Raw genomic sequence first — 27,450 nt, 5'->3', positions numbered from 1 at the left:
GAGCATATCTATAACAGCATTTTATTTGGAAGGCTCAAAAAATTTGAGCATAACGGAGCCGCTTGCTTGTTTGTATTGATATAAATAAATGAAGAAGCAAAAATTCTACCTTCTCCATAGTCAAAGTATTTATTTGCTGGTTTCTAAGGTTTTCATCGATGTATTAATATTCAAAATAGGTGGTTGCGAAAATAGCGGAAAAATTGTTTTTGAAAATAAATCCAAGATGGCAATCAAACTCAATTTGTTCGCGTTCGAAACTTCACGTTCATAACAATCGTGACAAATCATAAAAAACTTCAGTTGATTACAACAAAAAGCGTGACGAGGAGAGGGGATTGCCAAACATGCAACCATTTCGAGAAAACTCTTGGATTTTCGAAAACAAAACTTTGTAAGGCACAATAAGCTTACAAACGGATTGGTTCATAAACACACGCATTACTAGATCTAGGTGGATCCATAAAATAACTAATCCTAAACTCCGAAGAGGTTCGGTCGATGGTCAGAATCGCTATTGGATCTATTATGTATATCAAGATAAATTCAACTTTAGGTATCGGATCTGTTGGTGGTTTGGAACCAATAATGAACTCATGGTTGGGTCTCACTAAAATTTATCTTTGGAGTGAGATGGTCAATGATAAGAAAAGCTATCGAACCCAGTCGAACCAATAAAAACTATGCTTTAGAGTGGATGGGTTGATGGCCGGATGGGTCATCGAACCTTCTAGGATTACGACAAAATCAAATTTGGAGAATATCTGTCGACACCACTGGAACTAGTCGAGTCAATGAAACCCAGTTCATAATTGAATTGATCGATGTTCTGAATCGCTGTTGGACCTAGTCGGATCGAGAAAGTGGTTTCAAGGGTCTGGATTTAGTTGGGTTGAAAATAATCAACTCTGGACTGAGTTGATAGATCGATTGCCATTGATTGGACTCATTCTGAAAAAAAAATCCAACTCTGAAGTGGTAATTTAGCCTTTTTTTGAAAGAAAATCGAAACGATCAAATGTCGACATGCGACTCTTATGTGAATCGGGGCAGTTTATCGAATGTTTACTCAATATACTTTCCTAAGACTAAATTTGGAAAACTTCTATTATAATTACTAACAGATTTCATTTCTTTTTAATTTCAGATTCCGAAAGCCAAACTGTAAATTACGTTGGTTCTGTTATTGAAAATTGAACGAAAACACCCAAACGATTTGTTTGCATTGTGTTACACATGTTCAGGTATTCAAGCAATTATTCCGTTAGCCTGGATGAGGTCCGAGTTATAGAATCAGTCTAACTAGCACGGCGGCAACCTCAGTTAAACAAGTTGATAGAATTTGCAATTCGGGGAAGAAGCTGCCCGGTTCAACATTAGAAAACAGTTGAAGTGAAAACCACGGCCATGAGCGCAGGAAGCAGCAGTGTTGGTCAATCGGCCTCCGCCAGTGCCGTCTCGACGCCAATCAATGCCGGTGCGCGCCCGGATTCGGCCCCGGCATTCGGATCGTCGCACGCCGTCTCGCATCAGGCCTCGACGCCACCGAACACGTCATCGTCCGCCAGCGGTGGAAAATTTCTAGGTGAGTGTTGGCCCGTTTGTTGGATCCCCTTGAGTTACGTTAGTTAGGTTGTTATTGTTGGTTGAAAGCTAGAGTTAGAAATGCCCCACCTTGTGAAATCGCTTGCTTCTTAGAGATTTGCATCCTCCTATTTGTTTGAACTTTATTCATATCATCTTTCATTGAGTATCACTCGATAATAACTAAAGCAACTTTGAGCAAACGGTGCGATATCTCCGGGACACAGCGCTGTGTCGTTGAGAGATTTCAATCCATTTAACATCTATCGTCCAGCAACAATGAAGGTGAAACGAGTACGTGATACGAATCCATTAGGAATTGGTTTAATATATTTTGTAAAGGAAATCTTGCAAAGAAGTGCACCTGGAGGATTTCCTTAATCGTTCAACGTATAATGATTTGAGAACAGCAGCTACGAGAACGTAAATGCTTTCATTTGGGTAATCCAAAACCAGTGACTTCAAATTTTGTGCCCTAGTCACTCTTTATAAACTGCATTGAAATCCGTTAAGACTCGCTATCTTTTTTAAATGCACCATTCTCCTTCTAATCTTATCAGAAACAATAATAACACCAAAAACCGAAGTCCAAGAACGAAAATCACCGACACCTCTAATTGGAGGTGCGTGCTTCTTCACAGTCTGATTGATTCCATATTAACAAGGCTCTTCAAATGAATATTGGAAGGTTGCCCGCGGCCGCCGAAAGGGCGTTGAAAGTGAGTACGGGCCAGGAATACCTACGCGGTGCGGGATAATAGCAGTCCATATAATTGCATAATCTTTGCCACGGTTGTTTGGCTTCGCAGCTCGTGATGATGATGATGACGACGATTAAACCGAGGACGGCGATGGGCACCCATTCACTGCTACTGGTTGGCCCGGTCCATATTGGATCTTAGTCGAAGGAAAATGAAGTGTTTCGTGGTCGGGTCCAGTGTTAAGCATCGAGGAGTTTTCTTTTATCTCTCATTCGATACTGTAATTACAAGTTCCGGATAGGTGCGTACATGCGTTGGCTGTAACCTTAGGATGTCTATTAGCGAAAGTAATTTACACTTTTATGAAATGGATTTTTGTACCATCGTTTAGGACTTCTCCTGACAGCCGGTGCCATGAAGTGGAATTGCATTTCTGAAGTACTTCAAATAATCGTTAGTTTATGATTGAAGTTTATGTTTCCTATAATCAAATTGAATGAAACACTTTCAAGGTTGCGGTACCTAGTAATCGAACGAAATTGATCGACTTTTCCATCGAATGGATGTGGTTAGACGACGGCAACGAGTTTCCGTCCATCTCCAGGGAGAAACGAAAGAGTACATAATCGAACTTTTCCCTTTATAGCCCCAAGACATGAAAAACACAGAAGCTGTCGGGGGCTTTCAGTTCACGCATCAACAAGAGTTGCCACGACGTTGTCACGTCTATCAATAGTCAAACTGTTATGTTGGTTGGGACGGGGAACGTGTATCGATATCCGCAATGGCATCGATAAAACTGAACTGGAAAAGTGCTTTTTGATGTAGGGTGAAATGCTTTCATCTGAATAGTGGTGCGTATTTCTATTTGTGGGACATACATTGGTAAAAGATGAAGCATTGGAATTCTTTTATATTATGTGTTTATTTCTCACAGGGTGGTAGACCCTATGGGGTGGGTAGAAACAAAAAAGATAATTATGCTGGAAGTTGTGACAAGTAAAATGTTTAAGCATTAGTTCAACATTTATTAAAACGAGGTTTGAGTTGGATATTTCCCACAATTTACTTAATTTGAATACAGAGGAAAGGTCCAATGTGAAAATTTCCATCCTTTTGTATTACCCATCATCGTCTTCAGCTTTTGCCAGGTTAAATTGCTGTCGACCTCCTTCATTTCATTTTTGATGTTACACTGCCTTTTGCTTGCTGCGATAGATTCCTTCATGCAGAGGATGACCGACAAATTTTTAATGGAAATGAAAAAATACGAGAAAGACAAAAAAAAAATATCTCGAGAGTTCAAGAGAAAACTTTCAAATGCCGTTTTGACTCAAATTTCTTACATGACTCATTCCGAACACTCGCTTTTAAATGGCCATTTCCCCATTTTTCACGTAATTTTTTCCATAGGGTATTGAATTCTTTTGTAATCTTAATCTTCCTTATCTTATCAAGCAGCTATATGGAAATTTGAGTTTTCGGGAGCAAAAACGCAAGGCTTCGGGATATGAGTCTCGGAATTTCGGACAAAATCTCTGGATAGAGGACATGATTTTAAATAGTAATTATCTAAGCCAGCTGTTCTCAACCTAGGGTACATGTACCCCTTCACTAGTCTCAGGGGTACCTTTGACAGGAATGCGTAATGGCGTATCTTGTAATATGACTACAACTAAACACAAAGATCCTTACGCAGTTATTATTCAAACTAGTTGGGCAAAACGGATCCCTTTGTTGAACCGATTCGATTTATTTCTTTCACTGTTATGATTCATATATTCCATATGGTTTTTGGTATGAATTAATAAAGGACATCAAGCTCCGTATTAAATGCCCTTCCTTGATGTAGACAATTACCAAGATGGGTTTGATGCTATCTTACGGCACGGTACGAGAGTAACATATTTCGCGCGCTTTAAGTCATTTACACATCGCATGAATACTTTTCATACATGACGGCGACGCCACGACTGAATAACAACGTGTGTGTAAATTTTATGTGAGACATGCTTAGTAGAGTGATTAAGGTCACTCCTGACGGAATCCAAGTTTCAAAGTGCTCGCGTTTTCGGGGGCACACCACTCGATGCGGAAGCAACTCACAACTGTCATTTTTATTTTTTTCACGCATGCTGCGACGCAGCAAAACTAAATCAACAAAAATGACAATTTTGTGTTGCTTCCGTATCGAGTGGTGTGCCCCCGAAAACGTGAGCACTTTGAAACTTGGATTCCGTCAGGAGTGACCTTAAAATCTTCACTTCCTCGCTTCCCTTTGCTTGAGAACAAGCCTCCCGGAATTCAAAACTAAATGTACTCGCGCTTTCAAGAGCCTCCCCCCATTCAAAACGGAAGCCACGTACAACTGTCACTTTTATTATTCCAACTTTGCTGCGTCGCATCATACCTGGATTAATGAAAGAGACAGTCATGCGCGGCTTCCGTTTTGAATGGCGTGCTCCTAAAAACGCGAGTGCATTTAGTTTTGGATTCCGGGAGGCTTGTCCTTAAACGGTGATATTTGAGGTTTTCATAATCCTCCTAGATTTTGATCTAATTTGATTGTTATTTGACTGAGCACGCACAGTTTGAAGTTTATATGAAAATTACTATAGAAATCGAAATTGGGAAGGAATTTCGCTTATCCCAGCTGACAATCTCTTTGAAATTTATCAAGGATTCAAGTTCCTAGAAAATTTCGTGGACCTACGCTTTTCCAAATTTGAATTAAGCTCTAAATACTGAACTAAATTGTCCAATTGAAATTTTCGCTTCTCAGTTCCTCTCTACAATGCTTGAGGCATAAGGGAACCGAATTTTGAAAAACCCACCTGGTAAAAAAGAATATGTAACCGTAAGTCAGAATAAAAGCCTTTTTACTTCAACCTAGTTTTCCGAATCCCTTATAGATATTCCCATTTTGGGAGAGCAGCCAACAGCATCGTGGCGGACGAGAGGAAGGAGCAATGAGAGCGATCGATTTTCAGATTTGCTCTTCCAGTCGCGAAAATCGCGGTTCCGTTGAACGCGAAAATCTCGGATTTATATTTACACTCTCTCGAAAATTGAAAAGTTTAATGTTTTTTCATATGAGTGTGTGAGTAGTAAGCAATATTTTGAAATTCAAACACATTATATCCTAATAATATTTTAGTTATCGTATGGTTGATATCCACACGATACTTCATAGACCGTTTGTTGACCCGACAAATTGATCATAATGTAATTCTCGATTTCCGAGACGCTGCATTGTGTTTAGAAGTTTGTTATTATTTCCAATATTTTTGAGAGTGGTTCCGATGAATGTTGTTACGTATATCGTGCCATCGTTACGTATATCTGCCATCTAGTCATTTGAACTGTCATAGCTCAATTGACCTTTCCCGTCAAAAATTGTATCACGTTTTATGGTCTCAGTCAATTTTTTGATTCATTTGAGGTGAAACTTCTCAAAAAACGCATTTTTCTAAATCGAAAACAATAATCGAAAAAGTGCTGTACGTGTAAACCGGGCTGAAGGATTCGCCTTATGTTGGTTTGAAATCGGGTGAATGTTATGCTAAGTTTGATAAACAGCACTCGTTCGATTATTTGTTCTATTTTTTAAAAATAATTAGAGGCGTCAACAAATATGAGTTCTTTGTGGAAGTTGGCTTTGAATAAATTATAATTATTCATAATTACTTCATAATTTCCAATGATTCAATAGCATTTTGGTATTCTTATATTTTTAACCAAAGGTGCATTGCTCTAAATATAAAGGCTGAGGTATGAGCCTTGAGAGTGGAATCTTAGCAAAATGTCACTTGTCATTTGAATAATATTTTGCTTCCCACGTCTCAGACTATTTTAACAGCAATGTCCTGTTAGACAAAGTTATAGGACCATTTAAGCGCTTATTAGTTCGTTACACTTCATTATTTGATATCGTGCTTCTGAAAAAAGTTTCGAAAAATAAGACGATAAGATGCCAATAACATTTTACAACTCTGCTCGTGCTTGAGGACATTACTGAAATTGAAACTCCATGGGAAATCACGGTTGGTTGCAAATCTGTCAGTTCACTGCTTGCAATAGATGGGTGGTAAATATTTCAATAGACGACTATATATTGATAATTTGTTAAACAATCCGGAGACCTTATAGTAAATTACATTCGCCTCTTCTTCTATTTATCAGAATTCAGAATTCTTTGAGTTGACTGCCGTGCCCCATAGCAAACATGTTTTTTGCCGAGATTTCTGTCAAAGTTGCTGAAAATCAGCAATTAATATGCCGAAAATCAGCTAACAAACCTTATTTTTGCTGGGATATCAGTTTTTTATTTTGCTGGAGGACGGCTGTGCGGATTTTTGCTGAACTGCAGATATAAAAACTAAGTGTGTATGATTCTAAGAGCTCTCTGGAGAATCAGTTTGGCAAAATCGAGTTCTTAAGAATTCTAGTCCTCTGGGTTTCTAAATAGTTAACGCATGTTAAGTTATTGCTCTTCAATATTATCATTAACCAAATTGTGATTTGCATGTGACTGCACGCCATCTGAACAACCTACTTAGAACGCCGTATCGATGCCAGTTCGAGTGTATAAGTGAAGAATCCAAACTGGCGGCTTACTTGTTGGTTTCACCATGAGTTCGGAGCCGCCAAGTGTTCTAATCACTCTAGATTCAAATTCATGATATTGCATGCCTCAAAACCCTTCAATTGACTGTGAAACAGTCATCCACAAAGTATAGCCCATTCACGAGTTTTATCATTTGAAATAATGTCTATATAATAATGTATCTTGCCATGAAACGTCATGTACTTTATTTTCAGTGACATTTGAAGCTGTGCCCTTTATCATCAAAACACTATCAAGTGATAAAGCCTGGAGTTTGACTAAGCTATTTGTAGTCCAATCCATTTATTTATAAACCATGAAATTATTTCTGCACTCAAAACATTAAGCGGCATAAATTATTTCACGGATTGGAATTTGATCATTTTGTAACAGCCCTGAATTTTGTATCTTGCGTGATACTAGAAAATAGCGTATTCACATTTGCATACACGAAGTTACCAAATATATAAATTGAAATCAAATAGGGGGGATCTTCCAGCGCCGGACACTTGCAGAGATCCCTCCAATAAGACAAACAAACCAAATAATTATTTCCTGATGTTCCTCCAGCTATAGATCCAGGAATACTTTCGTCTTCGGATATTCCTCCACAAGTTCCTTCGGATATTTCTCCAAGAATTCCTCCGGATATTCCTCCAGATTTTTTTTCGGATATTTCTCCAGGAATTCGTCTGGATATTCATCCCGTAATTCTTTTAGAAATACCTTCGGATATTCCTTCAGAAACTCTGCCGGATATTCCTCCTGGACTTTTTTAATATTCCTCTCAGAATTCGTCCGAACATTTGTCCAGAAATTCCTTTGGATATTTCTCAAGATATTTCATCAGAATATTCTTCCAGATATTCCTTCAGGAAAGCCTCCGGATATTCCTCCAGATATTCCTTTAAATAATCCTCTAGGAATTCCACTGGATCAAGGAATTCGTCCGGATATTTCTCCAGGAATTCGTTTGGATATTCCTCCAGAAATTATTTGGATATTCCTTCAGAAATTCGTTTGAATATTTCATCATAGATTCGTCTGGATATTTTTCCAGGAATTTCTGCGGATATTCCTACATATATTTCTTCGGGTATTCCTCTTGAAATTATTCCGGATGATCGACCACAAATTCTTCCGGATATTTCTTCATGAATACCTCCGGGAATCACTCTGGATGTTCTTTCAGGAATGCCTCCGGATATTTCTCCAGGAGTTCCATTGGATATTCTCCAGGAATCCTGGAGGAATATCTAAAAAAAAATGTGGAGGTTTATCCGGAGGAATTCCTGAAGAAATATCTGGAGGTATTCTTGAGGAATATCAAGAGGAGATATGCCTAAAGGAAAATCCGGAGGAAATCTTGAAGGAATATTCGGAGGAATATCAGAAAGAATATCCGGACGAATCCCTAGAGGAATATCTGGTGAAATTCCTGAGGAAATCTTCTTCTTATTATTATTATTGGCATTTCATCCCCACACTGGAACAGAGCGGCCTCGCAGCTTAGTGTTCCTTAAGCACTTCCACAGTTATTAACTGCGAGGTTTCTAAGCCAAGTTACCATTTTTGCATTCGTATATCATGAGGCCAACACGATGATACTTTTATGTCCAGGGAAGTCGAGACAATTTCCAATCCAAAAATTGCCTAGACCGGCACCGGGAATCGAACCCGGCCACCCTCAGCATGGTCTTGCTTTGTAGCTGCGCATCTTACCACACGGCTAAGGAGGGCTTCCTCCAGATATTTCTTCGGATATTACTCCAGGGATTCGTCCGGATATTCCTCCAGATATTTCTTCGGATATTCCTTCAGGGATTCGTCCGGATGTTTATCCTGTTATTCTCCCAGAAATTCCTCCAGAAACTTTTCTGGATATTCCTTCAGGATTTTTTCTTATATACCTGCAAAATATTCCTTCGGATAATCCTTCAGGAATTCCATCGAATATTCCTTCATATATTTCTCCGGATATTCGACTAGGAACTACTTCGAATATTCGACTAGGAACTTCTCCGGATATTCTTCCAGGAAGTTCACTGGATATTCATCAAATAATTCGCCCGGATGTTGTTCCAGGAATTCCTCCAGATATTTATTCGGATATTCCCCTAGGAATTCGTTCGGATATTCATCCTATTATTCTCCCAGAAATTCCTTCGGATATTCCTCCCGAAACACCGCCGGATATTCCTCCAGGATTTTTTTTTTCTAATATTCATCCAAAATATGCCTTCGAATAATCCTCCAGGTATTCCATCGAATATTCCTCCAAATATTCCTTTCGGATATTCGTCCAGAAACTCCTTCGAATATTCGACCAAGAATGTCTCCGGATATTCTTCCATTTCACTGGATATTCCACAAGGAATTCGTCCGGATATTTATCCAGAAATTCATTTGGGTATTCCTCAACAAATTTCTCCACCAATTCTTCGGATATTCGTCCGGATATTTCTTTATGAATTCCTCCGGATATTCCTCCATACATGTCTTCGGGTATTCCTCCTGAAATTCTTCCGGATGTTCCACCACAAATTCCGCCGGATATTTCTCCACGGATTCTTCCAGGAATTCCTCTGGATATTGTTTCAGGAATTCCTCCGTATATTTCACCACAATTTCTTCCGGATATTCCTCCCGGAATGCATCCGGATATTTCTCCAGGAGTTTCACTGGATATTCTCCAGGAATCCTGGAGCAATATCTGAAGAATTTGTGGAGGTCCGAAAGAATTCCAGGAAGAATATTTGGACGAATTCCTAGAATACCTGGTGGAATTCCTGAGGAAATATACGGAGGAATATTTGAAGGACTTTCTGGAGGAGTATTGGGAGGAATTCCTGAAGGTATATTTGGAGGAATTCTTGGAGGTGTATCCGGAGTAATTCCTGAAGAAATATCTGGATGAATTCCTTACATCTGGACACCCGGAATATCCGGAGAAATTTTTGAATATCTATAGGAACCAGCCATCAGGCACGCGTACAAAAAGGATTAGATTGAGCAATGACTGCTACGCGCACATAAAATTTAGCGCATGCGAGTCTCACTAAGCTTGTGTATTAACATTGGTGAATCGCATTGAGACGATCAGATCATGCGCTGTTTGTCATGGCAAACCTTTGCAACCAACAGCGAAGGTGCGTAAAACAGCTTGAGCGGGAAATTTTCATTCAATAATACCGTCGCCTAACTAACGCCAGCTATACATTCCTAGCGCATGAGATGAGTCTCATGAACGTACATTGAGACACGTTCACTCAGCTATTTTATGCGTGCGCTAGCTTCTCTCGTCGCACTGAATCGATGCTTCGTGAGTTTTTGTAGCTCATGGCATACTGTCTCATGCATGTATACACGAGAAATAAGAGACTTTGGTAGGAACTCCTGGTGAAACATACGGAGGAATTGCTGGAAGAATTTGTTTTATCTCTATAAATAAAAATGAAATGGTCTGTGTTCGTATCCGCATAACTCGAAAATGGCTGGATGGATTATCTTCATTCCTTCAGAAAGTATGTTTGTTATCGTTTTCGACGGGTTTATATGATATTTCCACATGTAAAATCACGAGTTAGGTTAAGTAAATCATGGAAAACTAAAATTAGGATTCGTATGGAAATTTCACATGGCCAGTGCACGCGCATTTTCGCCTACTATGCAGGACAACGTCTGCCGGGTCAACTAGTTTTAAATATTTGTCGTGTTTGTCTTGTGTGTCTTATTTGTCTTTTTTTTTTCCTATTTGTCTTATTTGTTTTTTGTATTTCACATCGTCGCTTCACCAGCATCACGATCATCACTCGAATCCTGCTGATTTATAACCTTCGTACAATAATTTTTTTTATGATATTTTACAATGTTGTTCAAGAAAACGCACATGTTGTCATTTTCCTAAATCAGCTGGAGTTTGTTTATTTTGATCTCCTCAAGCCATATTGGACGACGCTGTTGTTTTTTCTCGCCGATTCGGTGCACGAGTGATACTTTTTTTCCCCATCGTTGCCAGTCTCTTTTGTTCTTCGTTTACTACAAATTCTCGAGCAATTCGCGAAGTCGAAGCAAAATTCTTCACACAAACAATGACAGTTCTTTATGGGTTTTTTACAGACTTATTGTCGGAAACTTCGAATGACATGCACTGTGAGAAAAGCGTTGATATTCAGGATATTCCTTGATATCAAGAATATTCGAGAAGTCTAAAATGTTTCAAAATACTGTTCAGTTTCGACGGTTTCGGCTTCTCTTCGAACCAAGCTCTATCTGGAATAAGGGCGAATTTCGCAAGAGGGAATTCTCTGCGTTGACTTCCCCTCTTTTAAATAAAATTGACAAGCAGAGGATTTCATCGCGGTTCACCACCTCAGAATGCAAATTTTCATTGATTTCTTTCGTTCTGAGGGGACAAACCGCAAAGAAATCATCTGCCTGTTACTTCAGTTTAAAAAAAGGGAAGTCGGCGAAGAGAATTCTCTCTTGCGACTATCGCCCTTTTTCCAGACAGAGCTTGAAATGTTCAGTTTCGGCTTCGCTTTGAACCGACTAGGGGGCTCACCTGATTGGCGAACCGATTTTGTCCTTTTCAGCTGGTTTGTTCTTCGGCTTGAATTTTTTCATACTCTGGAACGGTTTCTAAATACTTTTCGAATCTCCTGCGTGAAGAGAGAAACTCGTATTTAAAGGGGGGAACATTTTTGTTTTATTACCGTACTTAACAACGGTTGTTGGGATAATAATTTTTTTTCTTTTTTTTCGGTTCCAAGGCTTTTTAACAGTTCAAGACAAAATTTTCAAAACGACTTATCTGCTTTTGTAAACAAAGATTCAAACGACGATTTGACGAATCTGAGAGCTCTCCCACGCAAACCAACACCATCAACAGGTAGCGGAAACCTTCACCTATCTATTGGTGGTGTTGGTTTGCGTGGGAGAGCTATCAGATTCGTCAAATCGTCGTTCAAATCTTTGTTTACAAAGCAGATAAGTCGTTTTGAAAATTTTGTCTTGAGTTACTGTTTTCATAGCAATTTTCATACAAACTTTAAGCTGCACGTGCTTAGTCAAATTAGTAGGAAATAAACTAAAAATTTAGGATGATTATTAAAACAGCAAATATCACCTTTTAAGCAAAGGAGAGCGAAAGAGTCAAAATTTGAAACACTCTAGCTCAGTTGGTGTGTACATCCTCTTATACATATGACATGTGACACTGGCTTCGAATCGAATTGTCAAAGTTCGTTCGGATCGCCATGATGGCGAGCGCCTCCAGCATGTATGGCAACAAATCCTACATTAGTTGCTTATTCTCAAATCACTCGCAACCATTTCTCAAACCAACACTTCCACATGTGTACACAATCCCCGGAATATAGGCAATTAACTTTGATTGAACTGATCCTGAGTTGCGTGCTCTTGCCTACGCAATGCGGTCGGGTCTGAGCTTGACGACCGACTGGCAAATAGCTCACACAACCTCACTTGATCAGTGCAGTTGCTGATGAAGAATGTGTGTAGCCGCTAGACACTCTAAATACCCACGCTCCTTTAATGTGAACGTGTACTATACACATGTGGAAGTGTTGGCTTGAGAAATGGATTGCGATTGATTTGACTATGCGTCTAATTTGGGAGTCTCTAGCTCATTCAGTAGCCGCTAGGTTGCGGAGGCCGACGGATGTCTTTCGTAGCTTAGTTGGTTAAAGTACCAGTCTAGTGTACTGAGGGTCGTGGGTTCGAGTCCTATCGAAGGGAAAGTGGTTACCTCCAATACATTTTTCAAATCAATATCTTCTACATAATGTACATATTCACATATGAGGTTTCAGAAAAAAAAAATTAAATTTAAGTGAATTGCAAATTCAACAAATAGGGGAACGGCTCGACACTTCATCTCATAGCTCCCATTTCCATCCCATCAAAAACAATGGGCCGACTGCAATCAAATGCAAATGCAATGGGCCGACTTGTAAGATCTCTATCCTGAGCGATGGCCAGCTATCACTTTACCTTGTTGCCAGGTTAGATTTCTGTCGACTTTTTTTTATTTCTTTATTGAGGTTTCGCCGCCATGAGCCTCTAGGTCTGTCTCTGGGTTCCAGTTTAATGCTTGTTTACATATTTCGTTTCCTCCCCTGGGAGGCTATGGGGGCTTTACCCCAAGATAAATTCGTTATAAAAAGCTCCAAACGCGGGAGGCACTGCACTGGTTCTGATGATGCATTACAACTTGTTTTGCACAACTGTGCAAAAAAAAAGGTCTTCAACACAAATGGGCCCTGCCTTTCCGTATTTATTTTTTCGCACTTGTATACAAATTTGAAAAATTTGTTTTCATGGATTTTGATGAATCTAAACAGTTAATTCCTCTTTTTTATCGTTGTTCGTTGTCTATTGAGAGCAATTTCTGAAATCCTAGTTCGACTACTAGAAAAAGTTCGGCTACAGCCGTGATTGTCGATCTAGTTCACAGAAAACCATTTGAATACGTGTAGGGGAAGTGCACCGGTTTTGGCCAACTTAGTGCCTAATTTGACCAACCCTGAAAAATACATATTTTTCCAAAATAATCAATCAGTTGAAAGCAGCGTTGAATCATGAGGGATATATCTCTTGTTGGAACTAATAAAACCCTCACGAATTGCTTTATTTTTGGAGTTATTCGCAAAATTGGCCAAATTAGGAACATGGCCAAAACCGGTACAGTTCCCCTATTGCGATTTTAATCTCACACATGAAGGCCAGTAATAAAAAATCCCGTTGTCAGCAGTTGCATTGCATTTTGAAAAATGAGTGTTTTTAGTTGGGTCGTAACCCAAACAGCGGAGGTCTACCAACTTGATGCCATTTACGCACCTTGAAAAACAATATTACAATCTTCAAACGTAATCGAAAAGTTCTATATTCATAGTTAGTGTCACATAAGGCTTTGATGGGTTTTCCCGTTTGGCTGACACGTTTCCTGAAGGTGAATAAGTTCCAGATTGAACATTTTTAGATACATTCAAATACTTCTTTTTTGAGGAGTTAACGAATCATTGAGATACATTATAACAAAATCTGTAACAAAATATAAAGCAATAAACTGTGCTAGAAGGAGTAATCAGGAACTTTTAAATAATATTTGAGGTTATGGCTTTCAGTCTTTTTATGCTCAAAAACGGATTTTACAAAAACGTAAAACCCGTTTTTGAGCATAAAAAGACTGAAAGCCATAACCTCAAATATCACCATCATAGTCGATCTTTTCTAGAAACTTTTGAATAATCTTTGATAGAAAACTCTGAAAAAACAATTTCAAAAGTGCAAACAACTGATGGAATTGAATTTCAAAAGCTCGAACATGTGACGAAATAATATTTAGAGTGGAATATGTGAATCTGCATTTCTGATTCTTGCAATATTTTCTGATTCTTCAATATTTTCACTTCTGAACAAATTTCTTGAAAAAAAAATGAAAGAAGTTGAGTTAATCGAGGAATCTGATGGACCTATTTAATAAATCAAAAGAACTTTGATTAATATCAAAATAAGTCTAAAATCCGAAATCATTTTTCAGAATGAATAATTCGTAATATCAGAATTTTGAGAAATTCATCTAAACAACGAACATTTTTAAAAATCTAATAGTCATTCTTCCCTGTGAGATTCCTGAGAAGTACATTGGACTTATGATAACTAAATGGTTGAAATTGAAGCTTATTTCAGATAGAGTATGAATTTCCAGCGAAAAAATCCTAGAGGCTACCACACGCAATGTCAAGGTTGAGAATCGTCGATCTAAGCAATCATTTTCTCTTCGTGTACAGTCTGAAAACAATGACGCTTTTCCATGGAAGTTAAAATTCTGTCACATCGTTCCAGACTATAGTTCGCCGGTATGCGTAATTAACGTGCTTGTCGTCATTCGCCAAATAGTGTTCTCCTTCGTTAGTTCATTACCGCTGTTTTTCCCATTGCTAATACCCCCATAATAACTTTTTTTAAACAGCATAGTTCTCCGACCCCAGTCATCGTCGTTAACCGGTAGATGACGTGCACGACCTTGGAATAAATCACATTCCAATCCAAGCACGAACTGATTATGAAACAATCCGCACAAACACACACTCACCAAAACTGAAAGCTTTCATAACAGGCTTTCCCTAACTCAATCCTTGAAGCTAGACCAGTTCAGCCGTCAAAAGCCACCCACTCTCTTCATCAATCAAGCACCCTAATCAATTCCGTTGGACGAGCCACCAGACATTTGTGGTTCGACGGCGGGTTAGAATTCTTAAACTCCCCCAAAAAAAAAACGGCAATGATGAAGCGTAAAATAAATTATCTCGGCTGATTTTTCATGGAAAGCGTGACGCCACTTTCTGGGGCGACTCGCTTCGAGTGTCCTCTCGGGCCCGGCCTCCTATTTAGTTGCGACAAATCGTAAGCTTGACGGCGGGCCAGTTCGACGTAAGCCTCATTCGCGCCATAGGATGCCAACACAACGGAGAAAAGTGGGACGTTGTTGGGGCGCTATCGCGAATAATAAATGGCGCTTGTTGGTGGAGAATTTATCATCTCTGAAAATCGTTGGCACTTGTGCTTGAGAAATCGGGCACGTACTGCGGGATGGAATTGAAATATAATTGCTTGAATTTGTTGGAAAATTTGCTCGGCTGGCTGAATCGATTTTTAGCTTTGCAAGCATTCTATATTGGAACTCATGCATAAATTGCGTGACACAATTAGAGCGAAGTGAGTGATCGGCATATGTATTATAAAATGTGACGGTTGCAATGGTGGAAGAGAAGGAGGCAATCGCCTAATTTTATTTTGTTGATTCAATTCAGTTTTGATATTCTGATGCTCTGTCTCAATTCCTGAATCATATAAAATATTATAAGTATACCGTGGACTTTTACTGACAGAGGCGAAGCGTGATCATTTCTTCAACTTGTGAACTGTTTGCCAAATTGAATATTTCGGGATTTTTTTTTGTTAGCACGTGTGAAAGACACAACAAAGCAATAGAAACTATACGCTCCGAACGCTCCAATGTTTACGCTTTCTGGCATCGTGGAGCTCATCCTCAACTTCTTTTATGCTTCCAACTCAGTGAAGAACATTGTCAAAGCAGTTCTTCCTTTAGTGACTCCTCTCCTGAAGCAGCTCTTCATCGGAACTTGGAAGTGATCTTTTGTCGATCGAAGATTCAATTTCCAATGGACATAATCAATCTGTTTCTATCGACCTCTCATATAACTTCACAAAGCACATCGATTGAGGCAAATATGCGGAGGCCATCATTGAAGGCGTTCAGTCGATAGAAGCACTTCCCTCGCTGGGAGAGTATCGGTTTCTATTCAAGTTGATTCTTGAAAGCGCGCTTCAGGAACAACGCCGGCCGGTGCCAGGAGCTTCGGTTCGTAGAAAACCACACTAGTCCGTGGTGGGATAGCGAGTGTACACAGCTTTATCGCGAGAAATACGCCACGTTTAAAGAGTTTCGGAAACACGGACCGATTGTTCTTCACAAATGTTACATCGCGCTCAAAATCCATTTCAAGAAATTGGTCACAGTGAAGAAACGCGGATATTGGCTTATTAGGTTTGTCGCGTGAGGCTTCAATGAAAACTCTCTGGACGGTCGGGAGGAAAATGCGTAACGCGTCGTCCGTTAACGAAGGTCGTGAAAGCTCGTCTCGGTGGATTCTCGACTTCGCAAAGTAAGTCTGTCCGGGTTGGGTACCGGTGAAGCAAGAACCACGTGTTACTTTTGCTGACAGGGATGATATTGATCAGCCCTTTTCGATGATTGAATTCTCGCTTGCCCTTGTTTCATGGAACAACACCCAGGAATGGGTACAATCAGGTTCAATTTGCTTAAAAACCTCCCAGACGTCGCGAAGAGGCGCTTGTTGAGCTTGTTCAATCAGTTACTGGAGTGTAATATTGTTGAAGATGATTGCAGCAAAGTGAGGGTGGTCCCGATTGGTTGCTCCCTCGCTTTCCGCATCGCGTTTGAAGTTTGTATGTAAATTATTATGGAAAAACGTATATTTCTGCATTTTTAGTCCTAGAGGTCTGAGTTGACCGTAAACCAAGTGGCACATTGCGTTAAAGTATAACTCAAAGGATGCCGAAAAACTTTGCTGAAGAAGGTACGTTACTAAGAGCAAAAATGAAAAAAAGTACGTTTTCCTATACTAATTTCCATATCAATTTAAAACGCGATGCGGAAAGCGAGGACGCAACCAATCGAGCCCATATTTTGCACAGTTTATTAAGGTCCCAAAGCGATTAAGAAAAACCTTGATCTCACTTGATTGAACGAAGTTTGCGTTTTTCCATACAACTAATTTAGTGATAGCTACCCTGTCTTTGGAAGCTGTTAGAGAAGATAATTCTCTACCGGCAGCGCTACACAAATGGGTTGGAATCTAATGGATTGTTGTCAGATACACAATTTGGTTTCCGCAGGGGCAAGAGAAGGAACTGTCAGACCATTGAAAATTGCTTTAGAAATTCCACTGAGCATCTCTTTTAGAATTTTGTTCGTTTTTTTTTTAGGATTTCCTTCAACGATTTGTTTTAACATTCTTTTAGGTATTTGTTTGAGAATACCCTAATAAATTAACCGTCTAAAACGAGTTAAGTACTCTCCATTTAATTCCACCATTTATTTCGATATATTTGCAGATACGTATTTCGACCACACAGTTGTGGTCGAAATACGTATCTGCAAAGATATCGAAATAATTGGTGGAATTAAATGGAGAGTACTTAACTCGTCTTAGACGATTGAATACATTCCACTCAAAAATTGTCAAAAATCTCAATCATATATAGGGGAAGGAGGGGCAATACGTCCTAGCCAAGCATAGACTGCTTTTATGCCTTGGCTATAACGATTTTCATGAGTGTTTCTACCTCACGCAACAGTTAAACAATATAGCTAGATGATGGCATATTAATATTAGAAAAAATCTCAATCATATTGATAATATTCACGTTTCAAAAAAGTGGTGATATTTCGTTGCCGGAAAACTCATGAGGCAGAACGCCTTTTAGCAGGCAGCTCTTAGGGAACAACGTACCATGTGTCGGCGAATCAGCATTCTGGTATGGATAGTGCGTGGAGACGCAAGTACATTGTAGGTTAGTGCCACTAGGGCGTTTTGGGGCCTCTTCCCCTATACTGTGGTGCACCATATTTTTTGACTTCAACATCGCGACTGCAATTCAAGAATGCAATCGCACAGAACTTTTGTGTAGCGAAGATTGATGGCCTAACAAATAAAACCTTCGTAAAATCATTGATACTACATTTCTGATTGAATATTATCTTAACAATTCCAACCGTTTGACTATTTGCGATTCTTTCATCACATCTCAGAACAGAACAAAAAACCATGCGTTCGCCATCTATTTCTCATGCAGTTGAGTAATTTTACACCACCACCATTGGGGAGTTTTGCACCAGGTATATTTTCTAAAACATATTTTAGATGCGCTAGAATGTCATAATATCCTTGTTGTTTTGGGTAGAAGATCATTGTGAAATGAAGAAAGCTTTCTCGATTTTGCATCAGCACGTTAAAATGGTTCGGTATTATAGTTTGTATTTGTGAAAATCTCGAAAAAGCTTAAAGGGTGCATATTGAACTGTTCTACCCAAGGTAGTTGCACGTTAGGTGGTTTACCAGAGAGGAATACACGACAACAACAAAGACCTTCAATTTTTAACTACTCAGTGACTGAATAAAATTGTATTGCCATCAGGGAATCAATAATTGAGCAACGCCTAACAATATATCCTTTGTCGTCAACAGAGTTTGTTACTAACAATCGCATCTCGCAACAAGCCTTTATCAGAACCCAAACACAATATGACAAGAATCATTTGCCTTGCATGATCTGATATTTCCGAAAATACGATGCTATTTTGTAATCATAGTTAGATTCTTGAATATTTCCATAAACACAGAAACTATGATAGCATAAAACCGAAATTTACAAAATAACGGGATGACAACAAAATTGTCTTTTTTGTAGAGGTTGACAAAATTTTTCGGATCTTTGTCATTATTATCTCCGACAAAAACAAATCCTTGTCGTTGGTTTTCTTTTGTTTTGTCGCTTGTTTCGCATGCGCATCCAAGAAAAATGGGTTCCCTTATTGCCGTCACTTTTTCGCCTACGGAAATTTTACTCAGTTTCGTTCACTTAGGAGTCCTTCTCTCAAGGCAATTCTGACTCAATTTAGTACACCAGTTTATTTTTAACTAGGGCATTTTCTATGTCTACTTGTGTGCCCCACAGATCCCATTTGATTTAGCTGGGAAACGATTTGTCCACGTGGTATATGGACAGCCCCTAATGACAAAACGACATTGCCTTTCTTCGCTCAAAGCAACGGATAATCCATTTTAAATCCAACATAAAATTCGGCTGAGTTTTGAGTATTGGGTTTGCGGTTTTTGGAATCCTTTGCCTCAGCAAGATAGGCCACGAATACTAATATGGTCTTGACCTGCGTGTGCAAGTTCCTCAACTTTGCTGGTAATAGAGCATTTTCGTGCTAACCACATGATATACAAATGCAAAAATGGTTTTCGACTATGAAACAATTCAGTAACTGTGCTTGTTGATGTGGATACTTTTCTCCAGAGCGACAATGTCTTGATTGAGAGTTCAGATGCCAGTGAAAGAAATAAAATATGGTTTATGCTGCTGTGGTTGAATTGCCTTGAGAAATACCAGATGGGGTAACAGCGCTTCTAGCGTTTTCATACTGTCGCCTCTACTGTTACTGTTCTGATTTATGGTCTGAAAAATATAAGGGGAAAAGCCCATGACACCATCCGGAGGATAGAGCACAATTTCAGTATTTCGCCGCCGTCTTTGGCGTCACGCCGCCATCTACATTTTTCATTGGAGCGCCGCTCTTTAAAGTCTGATCCATAATTTCTCACACTGGTTAAAAAATCCAAAATATTTCCCGAAAAAATAAATCGAAGCGAGTTTCAAATCTCTTTGCGTTCTTCGAGAAAATTCCGAAGAGTTTACTGAGTAAATTTTGTAGCATTTCTCAAGTAAATTACGAAGCGTTTCCTGGAAAAATTTCTCGAAGAAATTGTAAAGAGTTTCTTAAGGAAATTTTAAAATTATTCTGAAGGAAATTCCGGAGATTTTTCCAAGCATATTTCAAAACCTCGGGGAAACCTAGAAAATTTCGAAGCATTTCTTGAGCAAATATCGTAGCGTTTCACGAGAAAATTTTTAAGCGTTTCGAGAAAATTGCGAAGCATTTTTAAAGCGTTTTTTGACAAAATTTTAAAGAGTTTTATGTGGAAATTTCGAACCGGTTCCCGACGAAATTTGAACGAATCGCTGCTTTGAGCGTGCTTACAGCGGCACACTAGGAGTTAACTTTCTGAAATCAGTATTGCGAAAGGCATCTAAGGTTCGATTTCTCAAAATTAAGCACCTTAATCGAACAAATATTTGGTAGGCGTAGTAGCGGACACCATCCTTCATAACCGGTACCAAATAGTTTTTAATTTTTTTTTGTGTCTTTATTAAGGAGACTTTCAGCCCGAGGCTGGCTCGTCTCCGGCCAGTTTTTCATGAAAAGTTCCTAATTTTGAGAAAACCCGCGTTAGATGTCTTTCGCCATACAAATTTTTAGCGGTTAACTCATGCTGGCTATTTTGCGCATATACAGGGGTTAGACAAAAAGGTTGAGATAGGCAAAATTTTGTAGCATAACTTTGCATAGAATAATCCGATTTTGGTGAAACCGGGACCTTCGGACGCGGAAACTCTTCTACACGCAAAAAAAAGCGTTCATGAATTCGTGAACTAACGAGTTCACGGTGTATTTTTTCAGGAACAACAGTCACGGATTCGGGAATACAGTCACGTTTTCGGGAATGTTCTGGAAAACGTGACTAGTGTTCCCGAATCCATGATTTAAATCACGGTGTATTTTTGCTGGTTCACAAATTCGGGAACGCTTTTTTTTGTGTGTAGTATACTGTCCCTATGTAAAACCATAGGCCCCTCCTGGAAGGCCCTTGGAACCTGCTATAAGGGTGGCAGTGGACACTTTCATTCTGGAAATATTTCTGTAATCATCCTCTCGCAAAACCATGAAGATAGATACCCATATTTGCATTAATCCGATCTGTTATCATTTTATCATGTTCCCGGAACCTTTTTACGGAAATAGCCATATCTCTGCGTTTTGATGGATTCTCGATCTACAGCCACCATTGGCCGGCATATTAGTTCTAGTTTTTGGAGAAAGCATAAAACATGATGAAAGTAAACGTCACATAAAATCACAAGCAAAGGAAAAAAATGCATCTTGAACATACCTTCGGAAAACCTGGAACATCTGCGGTGGCCAAGAACCAATAGAGAGGCAGCATACTAAAAAGGCGTCCGGTTCTGGTGGTCCTGATTTTATCAAAATCGGATTATTTTACGTAAAGTTATGATGATTTGAATTTCGACATAATTTTACCTATCTCAACCTTTTTGTCTAACCCCTGTATAAGGGTAAATATTCCAAAAGTTTGAAAAAGTGTAAATCCTTTTTCAAACTGCTAGAATATTTATCCTCATATAGAGACAGATATAGGGACCCTTTAGGATAAACTCCAATACTCGCATGGATGCGAATTTTGCTAGTGCCTTCTACACATATCTTACTAAATAGATTTTGAAAAGTGGCAGGTATATGAAAGATATTGAAGTAAGGTTGCTTGAAAGGCAAACAGCTTATACAGAAAAGGCTTTATGATAGCTTCGAAGCCAAGGCAATGATGAGCAAGATCAGATACAGCTGGGAACATAATATGTCAATGAGCGTATTCGAATCCAAATCTGTTGAGTGAAACATTAGATGTTAACATAGAATCAATTAATAATATACCGGTTCTGGAACAATCTGGTTGCGATAAACTGTCAAGAGCTAATAAACTCTAAAAAGTAAGACAGTAAACAGGAGTCTACCGGTTATATTGGCAGCTGTATGAATGGTAATTATATATGAGATTCCTGCTACGGTGCATCCTTGCTGATGCCGGGGATATAATAATTCATTCACCAGCATCACTTGGAATGTTGGCTAAAGAAGCAGATGAGTACCAACACAAGCACCCTAAAAAAAGGACTCATCATGCCGGTAAAGCATCACGAAAGGTAACTTTGCATGACATGTTCCTTAGTGCTATGAAATAGTCGAATCCTTTGATAAGCTCATTCAACTTAGGTAACAGACTTCAAAATTAATCAAATCTGGTTATCCAGAAGATGTTCAAAGTTTTTAAGTAACTTAAGTTCCTGCAGTACAACAGATCCGAGTAGTGATAAAAAAATATCTGTGGCAGATATTTTAATCGATCTCGAAGAGATACTTATGATTTTGTTGAAGATGTTCATGAACATAATAAATAAATAAATGTTGTTGCAGAATAGCAACCCTATAACCGGCGGAGTGAAAAACTGTCGAAATGGTAACGTATGAAAAGGTGTGATATCGTGGAAATAATACTGGCATCACTTGAACTTTTTGCTTGACTCTTATGGGTGAAAAAAGTAAACAAGTCGATTTGGATCCGCTTTTGACGGTTCGATTGGAAACAAGATGGCGTCTTTGCCGATCTCTTATTCTAGTATTTCTATTGCAGAATACTCGAAAACCTTGAAACCATTATTTCATGGAATTCATGTAGCTCTCTCTCATTCTATTGTATTCCTTTATTTGTTTTAATTGTTAAAAGTCTAAACCAATTGAAAAAAATCTATCGAAGACAACCAGTTACGCTTGTAGATGCAAAGGCCTGTATTCCATGAAGTCCTTGGGCGACATAGAACATCTGTACAACTCAGAACAATACACACTTTTCAAGTTTAAATACTATAGGCCAGTGCCATGAAAAATACACAACAATAGACTGCTGCAACATGTACATTACGTTTAAAGATATAAGAGATGTAGAAGAAGGTGGTCGGTTATCGGCACCCCGTCGTGATTTTTGACATAAAACAGATTTGGTCATTTTGACATTTGCCATACGTGTGCTATGTAAGCACGATCTTGTTGTGCCCATTTCCGAAGCATATTACTTATTTTGGTTGACGGCATCCAGGTGATTATCAAGGAAAATAATCAGTTTATTGCCTTATTTCAGGCTATAAGCCAATTGTTAGCAAAACTAACAATTTTTGAAATCTTTATAAGATGTGTATAATGTACTTAAAAATGTAATACATTTCATTGCTATTGACACAATAAATCCTAATTTTTCCAACCATAACGCTCCCACTTCATAGTTTTTCTTTTTGAGTGGGTTTTTTAGGGTGCCGACAACCGACCACCTTTTTCGAAACGGCATAAAATCAACGCTTAACAAAATTGATAATATTTTTTTTTTCCAATAGATGAAATAAAACAAATTTATCCACTAGTCATTAGCTTATGCCTATATGCTTCCTTTGGTATGCAAATATCACCACATTGTGCAATTGGACGAAAGTTATGGACCAAAAATAAAAGGGTGCCGACAATCGATCACCTTCCCCTATATAATGGAGATCTTCTTCTTCTTCTTCTTCTTAATGGCATTACATCCCCACACTGGGACAGAGCCGCCTCGCAGCTTAGTGTTCATTAAGCACTTCCACAGTTATTAACTGCGAGGTTTCTAAGCCAGGTTACCATTTTTGCATTCGTATATCATGAGGCTAACACGATGATACTTTTATACCCAGGGAAGTCGAGACAATTTCCAATCCGAAAATTGCCTAGACCGGCACCGGGAATCGAACCCAGCCACCCTCAGCATGGTATTGCTTTGTAGCCGCGCGTTTTACCGCACGGCTAAGGAGGGCCCATATAATGGACATCAAATGGCTATATTCCAGGGAGTTTAAAGACCTTAAAAGTAATAATGACCTGCAAAACATGTATTTCACATATTTTAGCCATGAATTTTCAAAATAAGTGTAAAATATTGCAGAAATGACGTGAAAATATTTTCGGCCACCTACTCGTATAGAGCCGCCCTATAGTGAAAGAAGGGAAATTCGGAAAAGTTTTTCGACGAAATACCACTTTCTCCCGAAAAAAAAAAACAAATATGAGTGAGCGCGTGTTTTGCGCATAGAAAATAGTATTTTGGCCATATCTTCTGATCCCATGGTCCAATATGGCTAATTTTCAATAGCAAACAAAGGGACAGGATTCCTCGTCGAATGGAACTTGTTGCGGGTAATTCACCCAATGCTAGGTTCTAAAAAGTGTGTCTACGAAATTTTGTACACATACACACATATACACTCACATATGCACACTTAATTGTTTGACCAAAAATTTTCTAGTTTCAAAAAGTCATTTTTTTTCATTTTTTTATATAACGCCAGATCTCGACGTTTCATGCATTTCTAAGACAAAATTCGATTTCGAAATTTTCTTGTATGAAGCTTAAGATAATAGTGATAGCTAAAAATGAAGTATGAATAGTCATCAAATAGTCAATCAAACATATTTTTGACGCACATATCATTGTGTCTGTGGATTCATTGAAAATAAGAACTTTTTCTTTTTTTTTCTAATAACCGAAATTTAAGTAAGCTAAGTATTATTTGTAAATCATGTCGATGTTCTATGATTTGATTAGATGGATTACATTGCTCTAACGTCTATTTAATTTTCTTTGAGATGTCATTTTGTTTTGAGATTGAGAATGCCCAATCCACTACTTATACCACAAGTGAATCACAGCAGAAAATAAAAAATCTTCATCCTGGGACCAGGAAGGGAAAGGAACCAGGAAAGGAAATTTTCTGAGAAAATTTCTCGAGGAACTCGAAGAGAAAGGCATTATCAAGAGTTTCTAATGTAACTTATTGCTAAATATCTTAAAAAGTGTCAAATTATAATAAATATTTTTTCCACTGGTATATGACGCTGGAAGTAAGCCCATCTTCGGTTGACACCGATCGTGCTAACTTCTTGGACTCTTACAGTTCCTCTGTTACTTTTGATCTGTCCATGAAGCAGGAGGTTCATGGAATATCAGAATTCCTTCGTGCGGAGGTCATACCTTCATTATTTGCAAGGAAATACGGGCACGCCAGCGAGGAGAGAAGCTTTTTCACAGATGGGTCAAAAAATGGATGACTCCACTGGTTTTGGTGTTTTTAACGTTTCTCATAGCGCCTACTTTAAGCTGAAAGAGCCTAGTTCCGCGTATACCGCTGAGCTAGCAGCTGTACACTATTCACTTGAGCATATTGCATCCCTACCTCCTGATCCCTTCTATATCTTCACCGACAGTCTAAGTTCCCTGGAGGCTGTTCGGTCAATGAAACCTATTAAGCACTCAGCGTATCTTCTAACCAAGATACGGAAAGCTGTGAGTGCTTCATCAAAACGGTCATTCACAATCACCATGGCTTGGGTCCCTTCTCATTGTTCGATCCCGGGAAATGAGAAAGCGGACTTTTTGGCTAAGGTGGGCGCTGTGGAAGGTGATATTTACGATCGGCAAATCACCTTCTATGAATTTTTCTTATTAGTTCGCCAGGAAACCTTGATCAGCTGGCAGAAGAAATGCAATTCGCCCGCAGGTGTCGAAGCGTCCATGGTTCAAAAAATAGAATTTGGGGCGAGACTTCATTCGAACCATGTGTCGTCTAATGTCCAATCACTACACTTTAAATGCGCATCTTTTTCGAGTGGGGCTCTCCGAAAGCAATCTCTGTGTTTACGGTGCAGATTATCAGGACGTTGACCATGTCGTGTGGGCGTGCGAGGATCATCGTGGCCCCAGATCTGCGCTATCTAAACATCTTCGGGTCGAATACATGTCCCTTGTCCACCAATTTTTGAAAATTGCTGATGTTAGACTGTAATCGTTGCCCATTCTCCTCTTTTACTGTCGTTGTCCCTTAGAATGTCTTCCTCTGGTTGTCTACCGCTAAACCCTATTCGTATGTCTTCCTCTCATTGCTGTCCCCCAAAAAATGTTTGTCTCGTTACAGATTTGAAACATTGCCAAGGATTTTAACTGTGTGAACATCAGCTTTGTAATTAATTAAGCATCCTATATTCCCTTCCTTTCCTATTGTATAATTGTATTCCCGAACCTCGACCAAACTGCGAGTCTTTCGGTTCCCCAAATCATAAAAAAAACTGTATTAAAAAACATGATTCCGGCTCCGTAACGCTTTACGGCAAATTAGCCTTCCAAATAAATGATAGTTAAAAAAAAAATTAAGATGATTTTTTTATGAAAACCGATTTCTAAGAAGAATAAGAAGGACTCATGCGAAGACTGTGGGTGAACTTGAACAGCTTTCTTGAACTAGTTTTGAATAATTTTGTTCAAAAAAATCTGGAGTTCTGGAAGAATTTTTAGTAATTTTAGTATATTTGAGAATTTTGTTTGAGCCATTTATCTGATTTTTAACTTAATAAATAAAGAATTAGTTTCATAGCTTTGACAATTCAAATATTGTAATATTGGATGAAAATTTTCAAACTTTATGTGATGGAAAATCGGCATGAATAAACAAGAAAATTATTTAGCTCTTTTTGAGTGGAATGTTTCCACTGTCATAGGACGAGTTTAGTACAATTCCATTTAATTCCAACATTGTAAAAGTAATACGAGATGGAGGAATTAAACGGAATTGTACTAAACTCGTCTTACGACAATGAATAAACAATCCTGAAAATAAAATTCTAAGAATTTAAAATTTTAATGCACTATAGGTAAGATCGATTTAGAAAGTGTTTTTGAGCAGAGAAAACAAAAATTTCTGTCTTTGAAGAATAAAGAACATCATCAATAACATTCTGAAGCCTTTCCAAGGGATTCTAGAGTTATTTTTAGAAGATTATTTGAGATTAATCTTGTCTTGATGAACTGAGAGGAAAATCTAAGCCTGATTCTGAAATTGTGCTTCTGCTTTTTCTGTTCTATCAGAAATTTCTTGAATTAATTGTCTTTTTTAAAGAGACTTGCAGCCCTAGACTGGCGCATTTTCGGAGATTCTTAGAATTCGCAAGAAATTATTGTGCTTCGATTCGGCATGTGACAAAACTGGAATTGATTTATACTGGAGCTTCCTAGTCCTTCCTCTAATAAAACAAACATAAAAGTTAGCTGATTTCTTGTTTAGATCCGCTAATATGATATTTTAGTATCAGTTCCTCCAACCGGGGAAAAACCGGGAATCTGAAAATTGATTTTGAATGGACACCCTGGAAGCGTTTTGCGAGAAAATTCTGAAGAGTTTTACCGAGTGGAAATTTAAAGAGGCAAAGAGGCGACAGAATTCTCGTGGGAGATTATAAAGAAAGTTTTTTGACGTAAACTACGTCTAAGGGGAAGACTCGGATACAGGGTGACAAATGAAAATTTCCAAATTCGAGACCGTCACGAAATCATGTAAGATTTCAAGCGTTAATAGCTCCTTTATCTTTCAATGGATTTTCGAGATTTTATTATCAATCGACGATGGATCGGGTGATGTGCGTAGTTCGAGTTTCAG

At 38.6% G+C, this 27,450-nt stretch overlaps 1 protein-coding gene across 3 annotated transcripts in view; it reads left to right on the top strand.

Annotated features, from left to right (window-relative positions):
• The window catches only part of LOC134222910 (oxysterol-binding protein-related protein 8), a 205,040-nt gene that overhangs the window by 10,347 nt on the left and 167,243 nt on the right, over nucleotides 1–27,450 (top strand). For all 3 annotated transcript variants that reach the window (XM_062702057.1, XM_062702063.1, XM_062702081.1), the window contains exon 2: nucleotides 1,148–1,585. In XM_062702057.1, coding sequence (XP_062558041.1) covers nucleotides 1,408–1,585 — 178 coding nt within the window. In that variant the 5' untranslated portion in view covers nucleotides 1,148–1,407. The remainder of the gene's footprint in view (nucleotides 1–1,147; nucleotides 1,586–27,450) is intronic.

Source organism: Armigeres subalbatus, chromosome 1 (genome assembly GCF_024139115.2).
Source record: "Armigeres subalbatus isolate Guangzhou_Male chromosome 1, GZ_Asu_2, whole genome shotgun sequence".
Lineage (NCBI taxonomy): Eukaryota > Metazoa > Arthropoda > Insecta > Diptera > Culicidae > Armigeres > Armigeres subalbatus.
The sequence above is the reverse complement of the archived record's forward strand: the minus strand, read 5'-3'. Positions and strand labels throughout refer to the sequence as shown.